General features: G+C 31.1%; 2 protein-coding genes and 1 non-coding gene across 3 annotated transcripts; 2 read left to right on the top strand and 1 right to left on the bottom strand.

Moving 5' to 3' along the window:
• The first annotated feature begins 8,389 nt into the window (after positions 1 to 8,389).
• LOC130815313 (1-aminocyclopropane-1-carboxylate oxidase-like) lies at positions 8,390 to 11,178 on the top strand. Its single transcript, XM_057681732.1, has 4 exons — positions 8,390 to 8,653; positions 8,901 to 9,127; positions 9,534 to 9,867; positions 10,644 to 11,178. Exons 1-4 carry the CDS (start codon positions 8,549 to 8,551, stop codon positions 10,932 to 10,934), a joined length of 957 nt encoding a protein of 318 aa, XP_057537715.1. The 5' UTR covers positions 8,390 to 8,548; the 3' UTR covers positions 10,935 to 11,178.
• Positions 11,179 to 17,123: 5,945 nt separating this feature from the next.
• On the bottom strand, positions 17,124 to 20,352 carry LOC130815021 (protein CLMP1). Its single transcript, XM_057681350.1, has one exon. The coding sequence runs from the start codon at positions 19,860 to 19,862 to the stop codon at positions 17,544 to 17,546; it is 2,319 nt and encodes a 772-aa protein (XP_057537333.1). The 5' UTR covers positions 19,863 to 20,352; the 3' UTR covers positions 17,124 to 17,543.
• A 3,221-nt stretch (positions 20,353 to 23,573) lies between these two features.
• Positions 23,574 to 23,707, top strand: LOC130816768 (small nucleolar RNA snoR111). Its single transcript, XR_009043307.1, has one exon. It is a non-coding gene; the product is annotated as a small nucleolar RNA snoR111 (small nucleolar RNA).
• The last annotated feature ends 134 nt before the right edge of the window (positions 23,708 to 23,841 follow it).

Below are 23,841 nucleotides of genomic sequence, written 5' to 3'. Positions count from 1 at the left end.
AAACTGAAGAATGGTAATCGAGTTTCTTCGGTATACATATAAATCACTAGTGTTCGACCCACTTTAGCAAAACTATGAAACATATTAGTGACTGGGTTGAAATTATTCTTTGTCTATAATCTATATAGTAAGAGTGCAGAGAATCTCAACCTAAATTTACCTAAATCATGATATAGATCATTTGATTAAAAACTCTATTAATATTGTATCATAACGTGCAAGACATAAATGTTATCCTAAGTTTAAAGAGAGAGCATATTAAAGCAAAGCAAGTTATATCGATCAATGGTAGACCAAAATGAGAAGAAAGGTAATAAAAGATCCACATTCAACACTTACAATCTTGTCCACTAGTAAATCAAAATCCCCCAAAACACCCAAAACAACAATAAAAAACATGTCATGTTCACAAAACATACATTTGCATAGTAATAGCATGTGGGATCAAATTCCCAAAAATATGGACCTCTTTTTTTTTTCTTCTTCCCATAATAACAATAGTAAGAATAATTTGTACGGTCTATTTGAAAGCTAGCAAAATTAAAACCTTGAATGAGTGGCTAGGGAAATTACACCACTTATTTAAAAGCATATGTATACGTATATATTTCATCAAAGAATCCCATTAGAAAGAATAGATTAGACTAGACAGCATTATATGCATTAAAAAGATGAAGAACTAAATTCATGCATGAACCTATTTTTTGCTACTAAGTATAAGAAATCCATTGAATCTAAGCTTAAAGCATAGTTCATGATGAAGTAATACCCCATATGTTGATAGAAACTTGGATACTATCCTATTAATTCTACTTGCTAATTGGTAGGGCATTATATCACTATGTTACAAACTTTTGATATGACTAGCCAACGTCATTTTGGTAGCAATCTTGTTTAAGTTATTTTTGTACTTAAGTCTTAGTTTAATTTGGCAATAATACTAGTTTTCATTAACCACCAAAAACACTAAAAGAGGTGAAATGTCATGTAGTATAGTTTGATGAGACTATATTATTATTGTTAAGCTTTTGTAGAATAAATTGTTTGATTCTTAAGCAACTGGTTGAATTTAAAATTAGAAATATTTAAACAAGTTACTTTTCTTATCACCAATCGGTGTTAAAAGGTATAAATTATTAAGATGTTTATCCTTTAAAATGAAATTTTACGAGTATCATGTATAAGGCCACTTTCTTATCTAACGTTATCTTTTGCATACAACTCTTCATTATCCATGTAACTGGACCAATGGTATTGTTTTCTATTTTTAAGTTTTATTGGATATTCTTACCCTTAATCTTAATTAATTGAAAATTAAATTTGATATTTCTTGTTCTTTCGTTTGAGTCAATCATTATTTTATACAGTGATGAAAACATTGCTTGAATGGTATATATACTTTTTCTTTCCTTATGAGTTATTGTTTGGAGAATCCACTAATGCAACTTTATTACAAAGCCAATAGAATACTATAGTAGTCTCTATCAGAAAATATCCAAATTAATAAAATTGTATTTTCACTTAAAAGGATATTATTGTGTTATTGGAGAACAAAATAAAAAATAAAATATATGTGAATGGTAAACAACAAGAGTTATTAAGATGGAGAGAGATAATTAAGTTTATGAATGAAATGTAAATAAGAAAACGATTGCTATTCCTCTATCTTGTGTAATTTGCCCCACTCTTCTTTCCCAGTCTGTTCCATCAAATATGATTTATTTTTATTTTCAAGTTACCTTTTATTTGATTCTCATTCATTGAATCTCATTTATGTATTCAACTTACTTTTTTTATAAGTAAATATTTTATTAATAAAAAGACATATGAACAATAAACCTAACCGTCGATATAAAAAAGCTCATAGGAAAAAAGTCATAGGAAATCCAAACATTTCTCTCACTTGCCATATTTCACTCTTATCAATTTTTTTATGTTAGTTTGTGCACCAATTGTCTTTTACGCGAATGAGAAATTAATCTTTTATCTCTTTAAATTTGCTACTAAAAATAATATTTTTTTCTACAATATGTCATTTTCAGTGGAGTAATTGAAAGGATAGCGGAAATGAAATAGCAAATAGAAAATGAGATAGTAGTAAGGTCTAGGAAATTCACAAGAAACGAGTCTACTTGCTCTATTTGATTGAGTCAATCAAAGTGAAAGATGACATGAAAAAGTAGGTGATCCATGACTATAAAAGCATTCCTGGCCTGTTCATGTTCAAGGAAATGTCCTCTCTTAGCTTTATAGAATTAAGTCTGTTATGTTCAGAAACAAGATCTTGTTTATTTTTAATGGCTTTGTCAGAGTCTTGGTTGATAGGGTCCATACTCCATAGGGAATTATGCTCATTAAGCAACCAAATTTTACATTTCTCCCTAATTTTATACTTCTCACAACCTTGGCTTGTGTTTATTTGAATTATTAGTAAACTCCACTTTTTTTTTATTCATATCAATTCAAAATTAAAAAGAAATTTAAATTCCATAATTTCAAACCATACCTTTAAACTAGAAATTGAGTTATAGGAATCATTATTATGTCAATGTATATCTCGCTTAAAAAAAACTATGATCAGAGTCTATAGAGAAATAAAAGACGTCAAATAATACTCATAAAGAAAAATCTAGGCAAAGATAGAAACTAAGAATAAATGACATGACTAAATAAATATAAAAGCAATCACATATAGTGTCAAGGAACCAACTCAACCAAAAGTTTAAGCGAATGGTTAAGGCCTCAGGATATGTTATATACTCTAACACGCCCATTCACACGAGAGCCCATTGGGCTAGAAGGGTGGATGCTGCACAGGACCTCCTCATATCTGGCGCTAAATATTCCAGTTTTAATGATGGGTGGTTGAGATTTGAACCCGTAACTACTTGTCACAATGGCTTCTGATACCATTTCAAGGAACCAACTCAATCAAAAGTTTAAGCTGATGGTTAAGACCCCAAGATATGTTATATATTCAAACATATACTATTTGTTCGCAAGCAAGATGGATAAGCCACCTATCATAATAATAAAATGTCAATTCATGATTTTCTATGTCAGGGAAAGAAAATAGAGGAGGGCTTGAATTAGTACACATAGAACCGATTCCAAATAGAACCAAATGAAGAAAAAAAGTGAATGCAATTTTCTTACTGGTGCCTTTAATCAAGTGATCTCCTTGTAGTAAATGTTGACAACCAAAAAATGATGAAGAAAAAATTTAGAGTGCGATGTCTTTGAACACCACTTGTGACTTGGTCTTACTTTCTTTCCGGTACATTGTAGACTAAGGAAAGAAAAAGTGAAGGTAATGAGAACTCAAATTCAAAACTTAAATCGCAAAAAATTAAAAATTGTTAGATTTGTATACCACTCATAAATGATCAAGGTAGGCCTAGGCAAGGGTAAAAAGGGCCCGTGCTTAGGATCCTTGAAAAAATTATACAAATTTTGCCTTCACATGCACTAAACTTAAGACCTTTTGTAACTAGGTTGTGCATTTAACCATCAAGTTAAAGTACTTTTAATGATAAATAGAGTTCTTTTATGAATTTTTATGTAGTTCCGTGGAGTTGTAATTGCTCAATAAAACTATTTAATTGATTTATTTTTTTTATTTGTGTATATTTTATATTTATACTAACTCTATTTTTCATTTTACTTCCACTTACTACTAATAATAATATTTTTCCACATAATATATAATATATTATAATGGGGTGTAAGTATTTTTAACACAAAAGAAGTATTGAATGCTACGGGAATGACAGAGTTCATTGAGTTGGAGCAAAAGTTAGGTGGTTGGTATAATATCTGTCAATTCAGAAGTCACAAGTCTGTAGTAATGACCTTGGTTTTGACACCGTGGGATTTCTACAACAGTCATGCCCACGATTTTTGTAAGTAAACAATAGGATTCTTATTTATGAATAGTATCTATTTTAATGAAAACTAGTTATTCTTTGTTAAGTTGTAAATTTTTTTTTTAAGACTTTTTTTTAATCGAGGGACTCTTTAACTGCATTTTTCTCTGTAGATACGAGTTATCATCATTCTTTCCTTTCCATATCCTGATTATAGTTTTCTATGAGCGAAATACACTGGGTGTGATGATGATAATGATGAAGATCTATTTTAATGAAAAAAGTTATGTGTGAAAAGAATTGATAATAATAATAATGTGTCGATTGTGAAATGTTTCAAAATTTTTTAATAATCCGAATCACTTATTATACTATAGTAAAAATACTTAATTACTTAATTTTTTGGTTCTAATAAAATTATATCCTACCTCGACTTACCAATATTTTTTACATGAATCAAAGTTGAAGTATTTTTTACAAACATTATAACATGCTATAATAAAATTCTCATCAAATATTATACATGTTTCGATAAAGTAATCAGATCAATCATTAACAAAAAAAAAAAAGTAATCAGTTTTATCATATTAATAGTCTAAATAATATCTTTATTGATACAATTCACAAATTTTAGCTACAGGATTGTGTTAGATGAAAAGAAGCAGAAAGAAAGAGTTTAGAGAGAGAAAAAGTAGTAATCTTATTATTGATGTAATTTGTGATTATTTATCTTACATGATGATCAACTTAAGCATTTATACATCAAAGATTTATTTCAAGAAGTTTGTTACAGAATTTGTTATAACAGAATAACAAAATTAATTTTAGGGTTTGCCACATCAGAAAAGTAGTTTTCTTATTATTGATGTAATTTGTGATTATTTATCTTGCATGATGATCAGCTTAATATTTAGACATCAAAGATTTATTTCAAGAAGTTTGTTACAGAATTTGTTATAACAGAATAACAAAATTAGTTTTGGGGTTTGCCACATCAGCTGAAGTCTTTATGGTAAGCAACTTGAACACACAGAGCTGTCACCTTGATTAATCTTGCTCAGATTCTGTTGTAGAGAATATAATTGAGGTCCAGAAATTACTGAATACCGATCTTCAAGATCCTTCCAGATCTCATAACCAGTTGAAAAATACAAAACACTTTTTGCTATTGTGTTATCCAGAGATCTCAGCAAGTATGAAATGATCATGTTGTTGCATCTCTCCCAAGCCTTGAGAAGAGGATCTGTAACCTCTGATTTAGTTAGGCTTCCATCAATGAAAGGAATCTTGTTCTTTATAGATAATGCAAGAATCATGCCTCTTTTTCAGTCTGCAAAATTATCACCATTGAATTTTTCTGAAACCAATGAAACAGTTGGGTTTTCATTCGGATGAATGTAGTATACAGAGGTAGGATTTGTAACTGGATTATGTGTGGATATATGTGAAATGCAACTTGAATCAAACATTTTGATTGAGAGAAAAATCTGAAAAATTGCTCAGATCAGAAAAAGAAAAAAAAAACTCAATATATGGTGAATCTGATTTTGATCAGATTTTGCCACAAATTCAATGTTTCTTTAAAATTTTATGCAGAAGCTTTGATAAATTGCAGATCTAACTGCTCTGATACCATGATACAATTCACAAATTTTAGCTACAGATTGTGCTAGATGAAAAGAAGAAGAAAGAAAGAGTTTAGAGAGAGAAAAAGTATTAATCTTATTATTGATGTATTTTGTGATTATTTATCTTGCATGATGATCAACTTAAGTATTTATACATCAAAGATTCATTTCAAGAAGTTTGTTACAGAATTTGTTATAACAGAATAACAAAATTAGTTTTGGGGTTTGCCACATCAGTTGAAATCTTCATGGTAAGCAACTTGAACACCCAGCTGGTGGTGTTAATGATCTATATCAGTAATATTTATTAATATCATAACAATGATGCAGTTGTATACATTTAAACCTGCTATATACAAGTCTAAATTTAAGAGATACTTATAAGTGATATTGATATGCAGTGTAATGTAGTTATATACTTATAGTCATTAATCCAGTATTTAAAAGAAGTCGTTGTCCGAGCATACTATATTCATAATCTCTCCGAAGAAAGAGTAAAGATTCGTGCAACTATTCGAGTAATTCTTGGAAAAATCAGCAAAGAATATTTGTGTGGTTTGGGTCGAAGATAAAATGATATTCTATGCTCAATTGCATTTTCATTTTGTATTTTCAGATCTAATTCATCACTTATCAACTGATACGCCCATATGCATATGTGATATGTGCTACTCTACTGTCTCTGGTACAATTTCAAAAAAAAAAAATTTATAGGCTAATAATAGATATATTGGTATGTATTAAAAAAGTCATATACAAGTACATATGAAAATAAATGTTTAGATTTATATAATAATATAGAGATATGAACAAAACGTTTTTTAAGGTAACGAGTTTGAATCATATTTATCCTTCTATTTGAGTGAAATATTAGCAATATATATGAGATGGGTAGATATGGTGTATATAAACTACCAGACAAACGGTTGTCTTGTAAGAAGATTTTAGAAAGTATATAACATATCTAATGCCTTAATGCCTAAATCCATCATTAGTTGTATTAGTTACTAATTAACCTCTAAATACGTTATTCAACTAGATAATCATGTAAAAATTATTGTCCAGATGAAATTTACTATATTCCCCTTTCTTACTAATTTGCGATAATTGAATTTGTATCAAAATTTAATTTTGAGTAGTTGTAGTAATAAGTAAATAAGACAAAGATATATTAATTTAAAATATGTATTAAGTAATAAATTGCAGAGAGATTAAAATTGTGAATGAAATTTACTATTAAGAAGTAAATAATCTTCTTTTCTATTAAAAAGTAAAAACGTGTTGAAACATAAAATAATCTATATATATTAAGCTCCTAAAATGTTTAAAATCCAATATTAACCAATTAAGAAAACTAACAAATCCCTGCATTAATGCACATAAGTGTAATTTAGTTATTGTTATTTATGTTTAAAATATTTTCTAAAATATTTACAAATATCCCAAGGTGCAGTTTTAAAAAAATCAAAACCCGCAAAATTGTATTAACCAAATTAATTTAAAATTTGTAGATGTGATTCGATTTAAAGAATATCATTGATATATATTTTTCAAAATTTTTGAAAAGATGTAATAATTTGGTACATTTAATATCGACTCGAATCAAACCAAATCATGTTCAATAAGATAAAAGACTCTATCATGTAAGACTTTTAAAACATTATAGATACGACTACAATTGTCTTAAAACCCATGCTCCGCCTTACTTTGCAAGAAGCACAATATTTCGTTATTTGATGCGTATTTTCGATTGGAGGCTTGTAAGCACGACCTACCAAACATGTGATATGAAAGTGTTAAGTATGGTGGAACGGACACGGGTTGTGCCAACTTGGGCTACATGGTGCAGCCCATTCAAACCCGGACCAACCTTGAATTTGAATTTGAAACAACCAAATCATCAAAATTACACAAGAAAAGCAAAGACTGGCGCATGCAAATTGCAATGGTAAATATTCCAATAAAGGAAACTCTAAGTTGGCCCCCACCCCCCAAAAAAAGAAGGGTAAACTTATCTTCTTACTTAGAGTATTCTTTTGGGCTGTTCAACACTTGTAATTGGGCCCACCTCCCACTCAATGAGAAATGGCCTCAGCAAGAGTTTACATACTCATAGTCCCACTTCCAGTCTCCCGCATTATGGTCAACAACACCCAATAAATTATACTTTATCCCTTTCAAAATACTTGCAATATTTAATTTTTAATGTAATTTAATATTCTAATTTAATTTTTAATTTCTTCAATTATGTATAATAAAAATTACTATAAAATTTGATATTTGTAATCTTTTCATTAAGACGAATCAAATAAGAACTCATTTAACTATATTTTAAGTTATAGATTAAAAACTAATCACAAATTAAAGGTGATAAATAAATACTCTCTCCTTTCTTTTTTAATCTTCCACATTACTATAACGGGTAGTTTCAAAAGTTCTTCCATTTTAGAATACTTTCTATTTTTAGAAAGTTTTTATCCCACTTTTACCCCTTAAAGCCCCCTTTTCTTTTAATGTACCTGTTTTCTTTTATTTATAATTATTTTCTCTCTCATACTTTCAATACAATCATTACTTCACACTACTATTTAATTAAAATAATTCTCACTACAACCTCATACTTCCAATACAATCATTACTTCACACTACTATTTAATTAAAATAATACCCACTACAACCCAAAGATTCTATCTTCCTTAATATATGTGAAAAACCCAAAGTGAAAGATAAAAAAAAAAACGGAGAGAGTAGTAGAATAATTTTGATGTTGCAAATAATTTAGAACGGAGCTAAATGATATGGCCCATCAGATGTGTTTACATCCATGCTCCACGTGTACATACTATTTTTTATTAAAGATTTTATTTTTATTTAATTTTTTTACTTTAAAATTTCAGGTTTTCTGCAGGTTTCTCTTTAAAGCATTGAGTTTTATCTTTTTTGTGCCTATAAATATAGGCCAAATACTTCACAACACTTACCAGAGTTGCACACTTTTAAAGCGTAAGATATAAACCAAAAACACCCTAAAAAAGAAAAAACACGAAAAAAATAATGGAGAAATTCCCAATTGTTGATATGGAAAAACTCAATGGTGATGAGAGAAATGTTGTTATGGAGAAAATCAAAGATGCTTGTGAGAATTGGGGCTTTTTCGAGGTAATTTCAACAAATATTTCATATATTAAAACATCTAAATTACTATAGTATAAATGTGCCTATTTTATCATTTTTTTAATTTATTACGTTAAAATATTAGAGTATATAACATGATTAACGGATAAACATATTTCATATGTACTTAATAAACCGGTGTAAATTTGAAATAAATACTAATACTTTTTAAAAACATAATATTTAATTTGCTTTGACTTATATGTTTGATGTCTATTTGAATTTATCTTAGGTGGTAAACCATCCCATATCAACTGAATTATTGGACACTGTAGAAAAGATGACAAAAGATCATTACAAGAAGTGCATGGAACAAAAGTTTAAGGAGATGGTGGCACTTAAAGGTTTAGAAAATGCTCAGTCTGAAATCAATGACATAGACTGGGAAAGTACCTTCTTCCTTCGCCATCGTCCTACCTCTAACATCGCCGATATCCCTGATCTTGACGATGAATACAGGTAGTCTATAAGTTTTTTAGCTGAGCTTTGACTTTTTATCGATTTAACGGCTAAAAACATATTTTGAAATGAGTAAATCATGGTTTCTTTATTTAATTTACTTTTTTTTAATAAACGGTCACCAAGTATTTTTCATCAAACTTTTAATCGTTTGCTTGAACATTGGCTTAATAGATAGCAAATCAATTGATACTTTCATAAGATATATGAGCTAAATAGCTCAATTAAAATAAATTAAAGAGAAAATAAGAATATGAGCTTTTTATTTTGAAGTCGTCTTTTTAAAAAGACGGTATCTCACAATAGTAGCTAATTTGCTAAGCAGACCCATTATTTGTGGTCTTCACTCAAATGTTCATTATATATTATTTGAGCTAATATTAGGTTTAAATTGTATGGTATTTAGGAAGGTGATGAAGGAATTTGCAGGAGAAATAGAGAAGCTAGCAGAGCAACTCTTAGATATACTTTGTGAGAACCTTGGGCTAGAAAAAGGGTATTTGAAGAAAGCCTTTGTTGGAGCCAATGGGCCCACTTTTGGGACAAAGGTTAGCAACTATCCAGCATGTCCTAAACCAAACCTTATTAAGGGTCTTAGGGCCCACACTGATGCCGGTGGGATCATCCTCCTCTTCCAAGATGATAAAGTTAGTGGGTTGCAGCTCCTCAAAGATGATCAGTGGGTTGATGTTCCACCTATGAAACACTCTATTGTCATCAACCTGGGAGACCAACTTGAGGTTACTTCTTTACTCTTCTTATAACCACATTCTTGATTAGGATAGTATGTTTGTGGATATTTGGACTTAAGCCAAATACTCTTAATTATCTTAAATAATATTCACCTAGTCACCTGGGTTTTATTTGACTTTACACATTTCTCCTACTCTCTCCCTCGAGTAGATATGGCTATGATCTATCGACAACCTCTCGTCCTGGATCCTGACTTTGTGCGACATGCTGGGTTGATGACCATGACTTTGACCATCATGCTTTTCAATGTATCAAATAAAAAAAATCGAACTAAAGGGTAAAACGTGTGAGTTTATCTTAAGTGTTTTTAATTTTTATTTATTAGAGTCATTATGAAATTGATCCAATATGTTCTTGACATGTTAAAAAATCGTCTCATTTCAATTCTAACTCATTTAATTGAACTTGTCTATTTATAAAGTTCAAATGAAAACATTTTATAATAAGTAAACATGGACAAATTTAGGATATTAGCATATGAAGATTCGAACCCACAACTAAGTATGTGCACAAAATTAACTCAAATGTCATTCTTTTGTATTGTAGGTCACGCAATTTAATACTAATAGAGTTCTAAATTAAATAACTCTAATCATGATTTAGCTCAAAAATCTAAGTCAAAATTAAATTTTCATGACTAATCTACGTGGGATCGGATTTTAGTCGCGTTATCGTGTCATGTAACGTAAAGTGATACATTTGTATGTTAAAAGTCCATAAGACAATTGTTGTGCATTACTAACCAACTAAAATTTGACTTTAGGTTATAACAAATGGAAAGTACAAGAGTATAATGCATCGGGTAATAGCACAAACGGACGGTAACAGGATGTCAATAGCCTCATTCTACAACCCCGGTAGCGACGCCGTGATCTACCCGGCACCGGAGTTGCTCGAAAAACAAGAAGAGAAGAACCCGGCCTACCCGAAATTCGTGTTTGAGGACTACATGAAGTTGTATGCTGGGCTTAAGTTCCAAGAGAAAGAGCCAAGATTTGAAGCCATGAAGGCAATGGAAAGCACACTCAATTTGGGACCAATAGCAACTGCTTAATTAATACTTCTACTATTATATTTTAATTAACCAACCATTTAGTGTGTGTTTAAACCTTTATTTATCCTTTCTTAATTAAGTAATGTGTTTACTTAAAGGGTGAAGTTAACTTGTTTTAGAGTTTGTTGGGTGTAATTAGGTGTTTGGAATAATCTATGAGATTTTCATTGTGTGTGTTATGTGTTTGTTTATTGTAAGAACTTAAAAAGTTTATGCCTTTTCAATGATAACATATATTGTACTACTACTTTGTTGTTTTTAATTTAAGTGTTTATTTGTTATCATATGTGAGCTATCTCACGTTGAAAAAAAATATGTATATATTACTTTATAGACTTGAGAGATAAATTTTGCTATTGATACTTCTACAATTAATTCGTTTTAACATGTTTTGGGTTTATTGGTGGGTTCTCTCTTCTCCTTTTTGGTTGGCTTGTCTAGATTAGATTTTATCTTAGATTCTTCTTTTTATATATTGAAACAAATCTATTAAAATTTCGTATATATGAATTTATTTTTGAATATAAAATGATGAAAATTCTAAACAAAATTTAACAATAAAATTTAAATATTCTATGTGAAAAAGAAGTGTTATTTGGATGATAATAATATCTCTATAGTTTATCTAAGGCTATTAAAAGTCATGTTAAAGTTGGATTTGATTGTTTTGGTGGTGTTACTACTACCACATATCTACAAAAGATGAGTTGTATCCCTTTTTTGTGAAAAAGAAAAAGATGAAACAAACAGAATTGATCAAAGATAGATCTTTTAAAAATTTTGATGTGATCTTTTTCAAGCACTTTGTATTTCTGGTATTCCAATCCTCATTTGAGTCATTTCCTCAGCAATGACCAAAGAAATATTCTCCCTTCACACTTGTTCATAGTACTCTTAGTTGGTTTGGCTAGTAAGATCTTGGGACCCCTATGTATCATTTGCGTTGGTCATGGTTATACTAACACCTATTTTTCGAGCTGATTGGAATTGAACTGAATTAAAAATGTGAGATTAAAAATAGTGATGAAAGATGAATTAAGGAAAATAAATTCGAGAAAGCAAATTGTCCTTAATGATTGGTTACATCATCTACTAAAAACACTAATTTCAATCGGCAATTTTAAATCAAACATGTGTATACCAACTAGTTCAGCATCACATAACTTTATTTTCTCGATGAATATCACTTTCTTATCAACACGTTATCCATTAAATACCAAAACAACTAAATTTTGCTTGTCCAAGAAACTTTTTAGAAAGAAAATTTTCCACATTAAACTATTTGCACAAGTTATCCAAAAAAAATGATTCTTTCAATTTTTTTGGTACATTGAAAAGCAAACAGCCAAAATTACACTTATTCTAATATGTTACAACATTGGTAAGCATGTTTGCATAATTCAAGGCTCGTACAATATTTCGCTTCTATTTATAAGAATGAACTTTAAGGATAATTATCTCTATTTTTTTAAAAAATTAATCCTAATAGTTAGATAAAAAAAAGTAATTTGAAAGACTAATAAGAGTATAATTGAAGTGTATATTAATAGAGGACAAGCAAAATCTATTGAAATACGTCCTTTACTTAAATTCTATATGTATGCTAAATTTGCATAATTTATGTCACATTTGCACTTTATCAAACGCATTATTGTTACCTTTTTTTTTTATGTTTTATATATCTATTTATGTATAACTTCTTATTTTCTACGTAAATATGTAATTCAAGGCTAAAGTAGTGAGGTATTGCTATTCCATAAAAGCATTCACATTGTCTATGATAAATAGAGTAGAGCATTTATATTTCATTTAAACTTGTAATTTTTTTTTTTTTGGCACTTACAAATTTGAAAAATATAATAACACATTGTCTTTATAAAATAATGTCAAAACCTTGATCTAATATACAACAATAGCTCATAGACCAGCTATAAAAACAACATCAAATTAGAGTGAAAAGTTGTCGCTAACAGAATATTTTACGTGTAGTAATAACCAACATACAACAATCATCCCAATTTGCATCATGTAAAAATATTCTAAAAAACAATTGTTTGATAATTTAGAGTACGAAGGTAATAGATAAAATGTTGGGTTTGAGAATATTTCCTAGTCACAAATTAAATGCTATTTAAATTTACTACACAATATTTAAAAAGTTTTCACCGTAAATTTGATTTGATTTGAAGGGTAAAAATGTTCAACTAGTCTCCCTAGTCCAAGTATGGTTTTCTACAAATGGTAGAAAGTCAAAAATTGACCTTTATCCATTGAAAAATGCTAGTATTTCTACAACTTAGTAGTAAGTGGTAACCACCAACCTGCGTAGAAAAATGAAGACAGGAAATTTGCAGGCAGGAAATTTGGTAACACAAGAAAAAAATGAATTTGCTCAAATAATAAATCTCATAACAGCTGGAAACTGTATATATAATCTAAAAGCATACCTAAATTTGGTCAATACTTGTATTATTTTTGAAAATTCAAAGTAGCATTGCCATTTTCTACTTGAACATAAATTGATAGTATTCAACACTACACTTAAATCTTACCAAGAATAGAGTTTTCATTTATTGAAAAATCATACTATTGATTTGTCATTTCATGGAACAAACTATTAACTGTTGGGCAACTTTTTAACAAGGGGAAGCGCCAAGGCTCCCCTTCACTTTTCATTCTTGTGTAAGGATTTAAAATATTACAACAGTAATAATATTACCCCAATGTCATTAAGTGGCTCCACCTAGGTCGGGTGTACGCAACCTTACTCTTGTTGTTTCCGATTAACCCTTTAACCAAACATTATGCCCAACTTTACGTAGATAAGAAGTGCATAGGATTTAATGAGTCATCTAAAACTTCTATACAAGCAGCCACTCATTTATGGCTAGCTAACTACCAAGCAACTAGAGATGTTCAAAACACACCCAATGGACACAATCTTTATCCAACCTTAGAACTGAACTCATTTAACCCGACTTCAAAATGAATTTAAAATAATATAAAAATCAATGTGAACACAAGACTCAAAACACCTGATCCGAAATCGACCTAATGACCCGAATGAACACCTCTACAAACAACACAACCACGAGAAAACAGAGAAATAGAGCAACTACATTCGGGAATTTGGATAGCTCACAAATCAAACTCACTGGCCAGTTTAACTCTGCCCGGACCACGCGCAACAATCTGCTTCGCACCAGATTGTGCACGACCATAAATAGACTGTCATGAACTCATGATCATCCGCCCCAGAGAAAGAAGACGCATTCAAACTGATCAAAAAAAAATGTTTTGGTCCACTTCTAAAGATAGAAGTTAGAACAATAACAATCATTCAACTACCAGTCTCAATCAGTAATAGATGTAGAAAGGCCCCAGAAATTTAATAGATTACAAAGACTTAAAAGTACAACGATGGACCGACAATCCGGAATTTCTTTCCCTTACATGAACTGTAATCAACTTGGTAAGCCGGAATCTAGTAAGCATTAAGAACAGTTTAGTATAGCAACTAAACATTCATCCATCACTAAATCATTAGATAAAATATGCTCTATAAATGGCTTTAACAAGCCTTTCAATACATAACTACTACCAAAAGCAAAGAATCATATGCTTCTATATATAATGACACAACAATGTATGCAAAGCAGACACACTACCAATTTTGTTAGTGTATTCTTCATGTCTTTGTATAACATAATGATATTTCAAAAAATATTAAAATGACATGGGAATCTAAGGCTGGACCTGCCTAAGCTATGACTTGTATTATTTGATAAAAACATACCATTTAAAATAATAACCGAGTTGGTTCAGCACGGATGCTGAAATGAGTGTTCGACTAATACTATGCTAATTAGTAATTACTAATATCGTAGATTCGCCACTAATAATGAAGATAGGAGAACAAGACAGCAATCAAGTTGCAGCTAATCAGATAGCAAAATGATCAAATGAGTAGTGCAAAAGTATAATTTATCTAGAAGTAGGTGTCTTGAAATATGGAAATTTCGGTGCTTGATCAAGATCTAGCAGATAATTCTCAAGTTCCTGGAGGCTCAAAGTTCCTTAACAACTGCTCATATCAGATCAAATTCACACCAAGTCTTGTCACAGCCCAGTTTTCAGTTGGTTCACCTAGCATCAACTACAGGATGTTTTAAGTTCTGAACAAGTCCGAACATATGAAAATTGTGGACAGCCTAAACAAGCCAGGTCATGTCGAATAAAATCAACCGTGTTGTAAAGGTTTTTTAAAAATGGAACCAATATTCCCAACATTGTAAAAGTTATTAAAAAATTGCATTTTGGGTCGTCCTAAGGAATATCTCATGCTTCTACTCGATATTTGGAGTTATGATAACATCATCACTCCCGTAACCCCATCCCCTTGTCGTTACCATAACCGCAACTCTTACCGTATTCTTCGGGATTAATATTTTGGCATTGTTGAAATGAATGAAGAAAATAAGATAGAAATACAAACAGATATAGATACAAAATATTAGCATGGACATTAGATGAACATAATATCAAGAAAGATATTTGATTTTAACTTAAAAATGACAAAAGGGATAGGAGAATAAGAATCAAAGAACCAACAAATCCATTATATCTTTTCATTAGATACCCCCACCTATGTGGCTAGCCATGGCATTAAACGTCTCCTATGTGACTAAAATATTGGAACAATGATAAGATATCTAGCATTATTGCTATGCTAATTACCTTTAAAACAAGAAAGGGCATCTTAGGTGGTCCAGTTACAAGCTAATCAGTCACTAAAAATAGGAAAATCTTTCAAAAATGCAAGTGGATAGTACACAAGACATGATGGATGGGAAAGCAGAAGGGGAATTCAACCCAATTATGTAATAAGATACAAACCCATTGTTTCTCTTTAGGCTGTCAAGAAAACATAATGGAATGAAGGAAACAAATTCCTCGATTTAATTATCAAATCAAGGAAATCCATGACCATAACATATATGATTGAATTAGTGATATGGAATTACTTTACCAAAGATCAAAAACTCCCCTTCAACTAATTGAGATGCCAATATGCCAATAGAACCAATAACACTAACCAGATAAGTGGGAATATTAGGAATACAAAACCGAAGCAGCTACGAAACAAGCGAATACTCAAAAGTTTTAGTAGGTAAAGCCGTAAAGGTGATTGGGTAACCCCGGACCCTTTCTTACGAGAGCTAAGTTTACATATTCTATTTTGGGATGTCCCGAAACTAATATAAAATACTTTTTTCTCTCTACTTTTATGCTACGTAGAAGTAAGGAAATGGATGTACATCCACTCATCCAGTTCGTCTCTAGAATTTTTTTCCTCCGAAATCTCCTGCCATTGAACAATATTAACCAAACCCTTGCACAGAGGGAGTAATAGTATTCAAACCTATCACTTTCGGCTACAGCATAATCAATTTGAGTACGAAAGCATCAAACCTAGAATAAGAACTAGATTGCAACCAAGAAATAAACAGCATCAATGAAATTTAACTGACCTCGAGAAGATGGTCACATAACTTTCAGGCCCTTCTTGAAGAGTTTCTAGCCTCCATGACATCCATTAGATCCATCTGAAAGTCAGCTCTGGCCAGGAAGCAGCATCAACATTATACAAACTCGAAGCAGATGAGCTTCAATGTCTATATAGAACTGTCTGGTAACCTCAATGTAAACACCCCGTTATGACAGTATTTGAACTAAGTTAAAAAAACAAGATAAAATCTTTCAGTAATCTAAATTCTAATAATTAAGCATATTTACACCACATCAAATCTTAATACATCAAATCTGCTGCCATTGATGAATATACCAGCAATAAAAATGAATTAACCAAAATAGGATAAGATGCAGGATTTGCCAACAATTCAACATTCGACTCTATAACGCCTGCAGAAGATTTGTGGATTCGTGCAATGGCAAGCTCAGCGTCAGCTATTAAAGTAGTTTTCAAACACCATACAATGTTCATTTTGTTAACATGTTTTATCCTGCAATGACTCAGAATCCACATCAAAAAATATAAAGAATTTGAGAATGCTTTCATGCAGTGACGCTTGACAAAAACAGCTAATCAAAACAAGCAAGACTACAAGACTATGCGAGGAAGAATTCAAAGTATAATAATAAAACTGCTAGAATTTGAAGAGAAACTAGTGTGAAAATGCATCCGGGTTAGACCATGTTCTCAAAGCAAGCCGGTGGAACACAGATAATAATCAATGGATGGGTTCAGAGTTGTTACTGAATAAAGCCAAAGATCGAGACATTGCAATCTTGGCACTCAAAAATCAATATTAAGCTTTACCAAGCCAAACAGAAAACAAAAAAACTATCAATCAAAGGTTCTGGATTATCAGAAAAACAAAAGTAATACATTGTAGGAAGGTAAGCATGGCACGAACAAGTTGTCCAGAAACCATCGACAACCACTCACTTCTCAAGTATTCCGACCATCAACATTTGTACCCAGGCCATGTATTTGGAAGAGTAAAATCTTTCTCAATATGCACCTAAGTTATAATCAGACAGCATGCCTTAAAATCTGGCAAGGTGATTATTTATCATCAATTTTGATCATGTTGCTTCAGCCTTCACAACGGTTTCAGCAGAGGCACTTTGTGTCGCATTATCAGCCTTCTTCTCCTCTCCTGCAGGATCACCATTGGAGCAATGATTGCTTAGAACTGTAGAAATATCAGCTTCTGAGGCTCCTGCTAACTTAAAGCATTCAACAGCAGCATCGAGATTCTTTTTCCAATCAGAAATTCCCAATCGAAATTCAATTTGAGAGCGCTCAAAAAGCATATTGCCCCAAAAGAGATGAATCTGAGATCTCATTACAGCTGCTTGCTCGGCCAATTCCTCAGGGGTGGGCTCACTAGGAATCTTACCCGAGGCTTCACCATCAGTTCCCACTTTTTTTCTTCTCTTTAGCAATTCATCCACCTTGCTCGAGCTAGGATCTTTCAGTTCGTTAGCTCTTTGCTCTTCCAGCTTTTCCCACATTTCAGTTGCAGCCTTCATCTTCTCCTCTGCACTGTCGAAGAGTTTGAAAGTATCCATGGAATCCCAGCTCGAAAGATCCTCTTTTTTTGCCAAAACATAAGACCAATGAAGCTTTGCCATCTCGAACTGCTGTTGTCCCATTGCAAGTAAACCTTCATAGAAGTCCGGCTTGATCGAAAGAGCTTCTTCATACTTATCTTTAGCTAAGGAATATTTTTCCTTAACCCAGTGATATGCTTTCTGCAGTTGTGCAGCCTTAACCTCCTGCGAAGCATTTTCATCTACAGGGATCTTTTTCCTTGCAGCACACATATGAACATTACCCCAGTTGAAGAATGCCAAAGCTGCAACCTCTTGAAACTTCAACGCAGCCTTATCAAAGAGAAGTTGAGCTTCTTCACTTGTGACCGTCTCTTCTAGAGCCTCGGAACACAACTCCATTCCAATCTCGTGCAAATCGACATGAGCATCAGGGTCAATGCCAACGTTATTACGGAAAAGCTGAGCAAACTCAAACAACCAATCATCCATTTCCACCTCCTTGCACTCTGCTTCTTCTGATAATTCTGTTTTCCCCTTTTGGATTTCTGTTGATGCCTTATCATCTGCTTTTTCTACCTCAATCTCATGTGAATCCACTCCTAAATCTCCGAGTGAAGAATGAGAGCCACTCTCATCTCCCTTAATCTCCTCACTTTCCGAAGGTTTTTCCTCTTCCTCTAGTATTGGCGGTTCCTGATCAGGGTTTACCTCTACAATATGCAACCGTAACATTCCAAACGAATCTAACTTGTCACTTTCTGGATCTTTTGGCACAAGATTGTCCACACAAGTTTCTGCCAACTTAAGCTCACTGGTACAGGTTATTGTCACCAAATCACCATCACTGTCTTTATACTTGATCAAAACAGATTTTGATGATGGAAATCGTTTTCCCACTATCTCCCTCAAAAGCCTGAAACTGCAATTCACTGGCATTTGGGCAAGCCTTATATCATGATCATAAACAAGCTTCAATTGCCTCCATTGAATAACAGCCTCTTGAGATGGCTTGGGTGCAGACACTGATGATGTGGGTGCCCGTTCCTTTAGAAGATCCTTCAATGATTTCTCATTAGGCTTAGAAGAACCACTTGCAGGTTTCAAAACAACTCTCGGCATTTGTGTTTTGACATCTGGACCATTTTCGGTTGTCACAACTTGTAGTGGCTTTTCATTCTTGTTACTAGATAGACCATTGGCTGCACCACCAGCACCTCCACCTTTCTTAGGTGGAGGCCTAGCAGGCAAACACGGTCCAAGGCCTGCAATAGGCGCACCTCTAACAGCAGAAGCCCCAAGAGCTGCAGGTGACGGACGACTCTGAAGATCCTGTTGAGCCTCTTGACGAGGCCCAAGAGCCGTCCTTAACCTACGAGCAATATCTAAAGCATCCCCATGATTAGGATCAGAACCCAAAAGAGCTTGCACATCAACCATAGCCATGTCATACTTTCCTATAGCCTCATAAGCTCGAGCCCTTCGGAGAAGAGCCCGAACAAATCGAGGTTGAACCTGAAGGGCCATAGTGCATTCAGAAATTACACTATCATAATCAATAGGTCTCATTTGCATCAAACAAGCTGCCCTATTACTGTGAAATACAGCCCTATCTGGGTGAGTTTTGGGTATAAGCTTAATAGCATTCTCATATTGCTCAAGGGCACCCACATAATCCTTCTCCTGAAATCTCTTATTTCCTACCTCTTTTATCTCATGGGCTCTTTTCAAAAACACAGCTGAATCCAAATCTATACTACCATTATTAGCAACATTAGGGTTATGAGTTTCACTAGTTGTACCTTGGTTTCCTGACCCCTTCTTTCTTCTACCCCCAGATTTCCCCATAAAATTTCAACCTTTCTCCTCCACAAACCCAACAAAATTAATTATCCCAGAAAAATAAAAACAATGAAGTGTGATAATATCAATAAAAATATACCAATTAAAATAACCTTTCGCCTACTGGGAAATCTAAAATGTTGTATTTTGTTAAACAGAAAAATAAATTAAAAGGGAGACAAAAAGAGCCCACTTACAAGTAATGAAAATTCACCAATTTGGAAATGAAATTGGTGTCATTGGATAGAAGAATTCACTTCTAAGGATATCAAGAAAATGGTGAAGGGGTTTGATGGAAGCGTTGAATTGTGGAAATGGAAAACACCCCTCGACGAATATTCTGGAAATGGGAGGGGACAAGGATGGGATTTATGAATGTGTTTTCAGGGGGAAAAAAATGGTTGGCGAAACCCTAAGAGAGGTAAATGTTGGTAATTGGAATTAGGAAAGTATGAAGCTCATCTCCTTTTTTTTGCCCTTTCCAAAAAAATATGTGTACTTTGCTTTAATTCGTCAGACAAGAAACAAGTAATTTCTCTCCTTTGAATTAGTTGTTTTGCTACACATTCCTTTCATCTCTTATCTGAATTGACATAAATATTAAATAAATGATAATAATTAAAATATAGTATAATATAGTATTAATGTATTTAGACAATGACAAAAGTGTATGAATTAAGATATATACTCATTGCGAGTTTACACGATTTATAAATAGTTTCCATTCAATATTTCTTCTCTTTCTTTCACTTCTCGACTTCCCCTCCCCCTTCCCTTCCCTTCCCTTCCCCTCCTTTCATTTACATAAAAATTATTTCCAATTCCAAACATAATATTAAAGAAAATGATGCATTTTTATATCAAAAAATAATATCAATTCTTTGTCAAGCTAACTCGAGATATTACAATATCATATATTTATATTTATGTTCTCACCATCAAGTAGTTGCAATATTTAATAGATTAACATTGCAATATTTAAAAATGAGAATTAAAAAATACGTTTTTAAAATTTTTGTTGTATTTTTAAGACTATATATAAGTATTACAATAAATGTTTTCAAGAATATACCTCAGAGATGCTAAAAGTGTAAAATTTAAACTAAATTTTATAATTATAATAACCGAAATTCAATTCTAAATTACAATAAAAATTAAAGCTAAATTACGGCATCTAAATTTAACCCATAATTATATTAGTGACAAATTAAGGACGTATGACATTTATTAACATAGAAAAAGAAGTGTGGATGGTAATTGAGAACCATTTTAAAATGTGATAAAAAGCAAGTAACTGAACAAACAAAAAATAACAAATATTCAATTGATCGGGACAAAATAAAGTACTTCTTTATCCCCCACATTGTTATGTAGCATGAAATTTTTTTTGGATTAGTCGATAGAATAAAACAATTGATTAAGAAAGTAATTAGAAATTTATTAGTGATAAAGATAGGTATATATGATATGAAAAATTGTTTAGAACAATTTAATCTTATCATGGTTTTTCTACAATAATCTCATATATTGGTTAACTATGAATACAGTGGTGAAACTTAAATAAAAATTTAAGGGGGGCGGAGTAGATAAAAAAAATTGAATTCAACTAATATCTAGCCAATCGATACAACAAAAAATTATTACGTAAATTTTTTAATCAAAATAAAGCTTGACGTTCTTTTAACACTTTAAAATTGTCTATAATCTCATTAACACTATATGTCTTTGTCATTTGTCTCTAAATGTATATTACTAAACTATCTTCACAATTAATTGCTTTATTGTTATGAGTTTTCAGTGATTCAAATATTCACTTATTCAAATTAATTATTTAATAAAGAAAAGAAAATTCAATTCAAAATGTAAAACAAACCTTTATCATTCAATTGTGGATGATAAACTTAATTTTTTATTTTGTCCATTTCTCTTAATCGCTTTCTTTTTTTTCGTTCGTTCAGTTGTTAAATGATAATTTCATTCCTAATTTGATACTCTATTATTACTTATAAGATTTTTTAAATTTTATTTCAAATATTCGTTCTCTTCTTTTAATTGTGTTGCTTTTATTTGTTAGTTATAAATTTTTTAAAATGTAAAATAACAATTGTATATTATAAAAAAATTTGCCGAAAATCTAGGAGAGGCGAAGCCCCTACCCGTCCCCAAGTAAGTTTCGCCCCTGCATAAATAAGTCCAACTTTATAGGATATTTGCTTACAATAAACTTGGGTAGTTGGATGACCTACCATAGTAGGTAATTTACCAAATAAGTAAATTAGAGAAAACAAATAAAAAATTTACATAAAAAATGTTGAATAATGAAAAAATAAACTTTTTTTTGCATTTTTTGACATTTTATTATAATTTATCCTTTTCTTTAAACAAATAAAACTTACCTTTTCTTTAAACAAATAAAACTTACTATAACAAGTCATCGGGTTACCCTAAAGTTTAGTTATTTATGGTTAATCAATAGATGAAATCATTGTAAAAAAGTCATAAAAAAAATTTGATTATTCTAAGTAGTTTTTCCAATATAATATGAATATATATATATATATATATATATATATATATATATATATATATATATATATATATATATATATATATATATATATATATATATAGTACTTCTATAAGAAAACAAACGATTAAGAAAGTGATTAGAACATTTTATAAAAAAAGTGTAGAAGATAGTTAAACTTCCAACAAAAAAATACACTAACCAAAAATTTAATGCAAATTTGTTTGACATAACAATTAAAGTAGATATTAGTGGTTTAATTAAACTAAAAAGTTTTTTTTAATAAATGTCGCACTTTGGTAAAGTAATAGTAATTTAAATAGCATTTAGTGATACAAATATCTATTTTTAAAACGGTACAACTTATAGCATTCTGAAATTAAAAGTAATAATTTATGATTTTCTTTACATTTTTTTAACAAATTGATTATACTCTAACAATTAGTTTGGTTGCTATCTTTACCAAACAATTTTAATTTACACAATTAATTCAATATCTAAATAAATACTATTCGCTATGTTTCATTTCAAATGTCTTATTTTCTTTTTGTACGTTTGCTAATGTACTAAATTTGATATTTAATAACGATAATTGTGTATAATTAAAAACTATATATTATATGAGAAAACAAAATTTCCTTTGACTATGTATTAATGCATTGACTAAGAATAAGATACAAATTAAAAGTGATTGATAAATAATAAATAAAAAACAAATAAGACATTTGAAAAGAAACGCAGAAAGTACTATCTAATCACTATTATTGTACAACTATAACTAACCACAACTACAATTATAAAAGATTGTATTTCCTCCGTTCTAAAATACCCATATTTAATAATAATATATTATATGAGAAAATATTATTATCAGTATCAGAGCTGGGTAGTAATACGTTTACTCGTTCAGCCTATTAAGGCACTAACCTCCTAAATGCAAAATATAACACAAAAGGAGTACTCACGAGTCACGAGTCACGAGTCACGAGTCACGAGTGCGGATCTAGGGTTAGTAAAATGACGGCTACTTCAATTGTTAGCCCTCCTATATATATTCTCATTTCTCAATTACATACATCACATTCATTTAGCTGTATCTCTATAAAATTAAATTTTGTTTTTCAAAGTAATGTGTGTATTTTTAGTTTTAAAATGCTCTATTATTTCATGAATATGAGCCTTCATTGATTCTTTGAGAGGGAAGATATACTTATGATTGTCTTCCTTCAATTCAAAACGAAGGCTAAATCGAGGACGAGATATCGTTTCAGTCGTCATCTTGTTCTTTTTTAAATTGACGATTCGATTGTTGACTCGCCTACATTTTCACCATCTCTCTTTTTATTTTTTTGATTTATTGAATCTGGAATTAGTATTCTTGTATTATATGATGGAGCGCATGATGGTATAATTTTTGCAGAAATTTGACACGAACGGAAAAGCTTCATCTTTTCCTTG

Source organism: Amaranthus tricolor, chromosome 6 (assembly GCF_026212465.1).
Source record: "Amaranthus tricolor cultivar Red isolate AtriRed21 chromosome 6, ASM2621246v1, whole genome shotgun sequence".
Classification (NCBI taxonomy): Eukaryota; Viridiplantae; Streptophyta; class Magnoliopsida; order Caryophyllales; family Amaranthaceae; genus Amaranthus; species Amaranthus tricolor.
The sequence above is the reverse complement of the archived record's forward strand: the minus strand, read 5'-3'. Positions and strand labels throughout refer to the sequence as shown.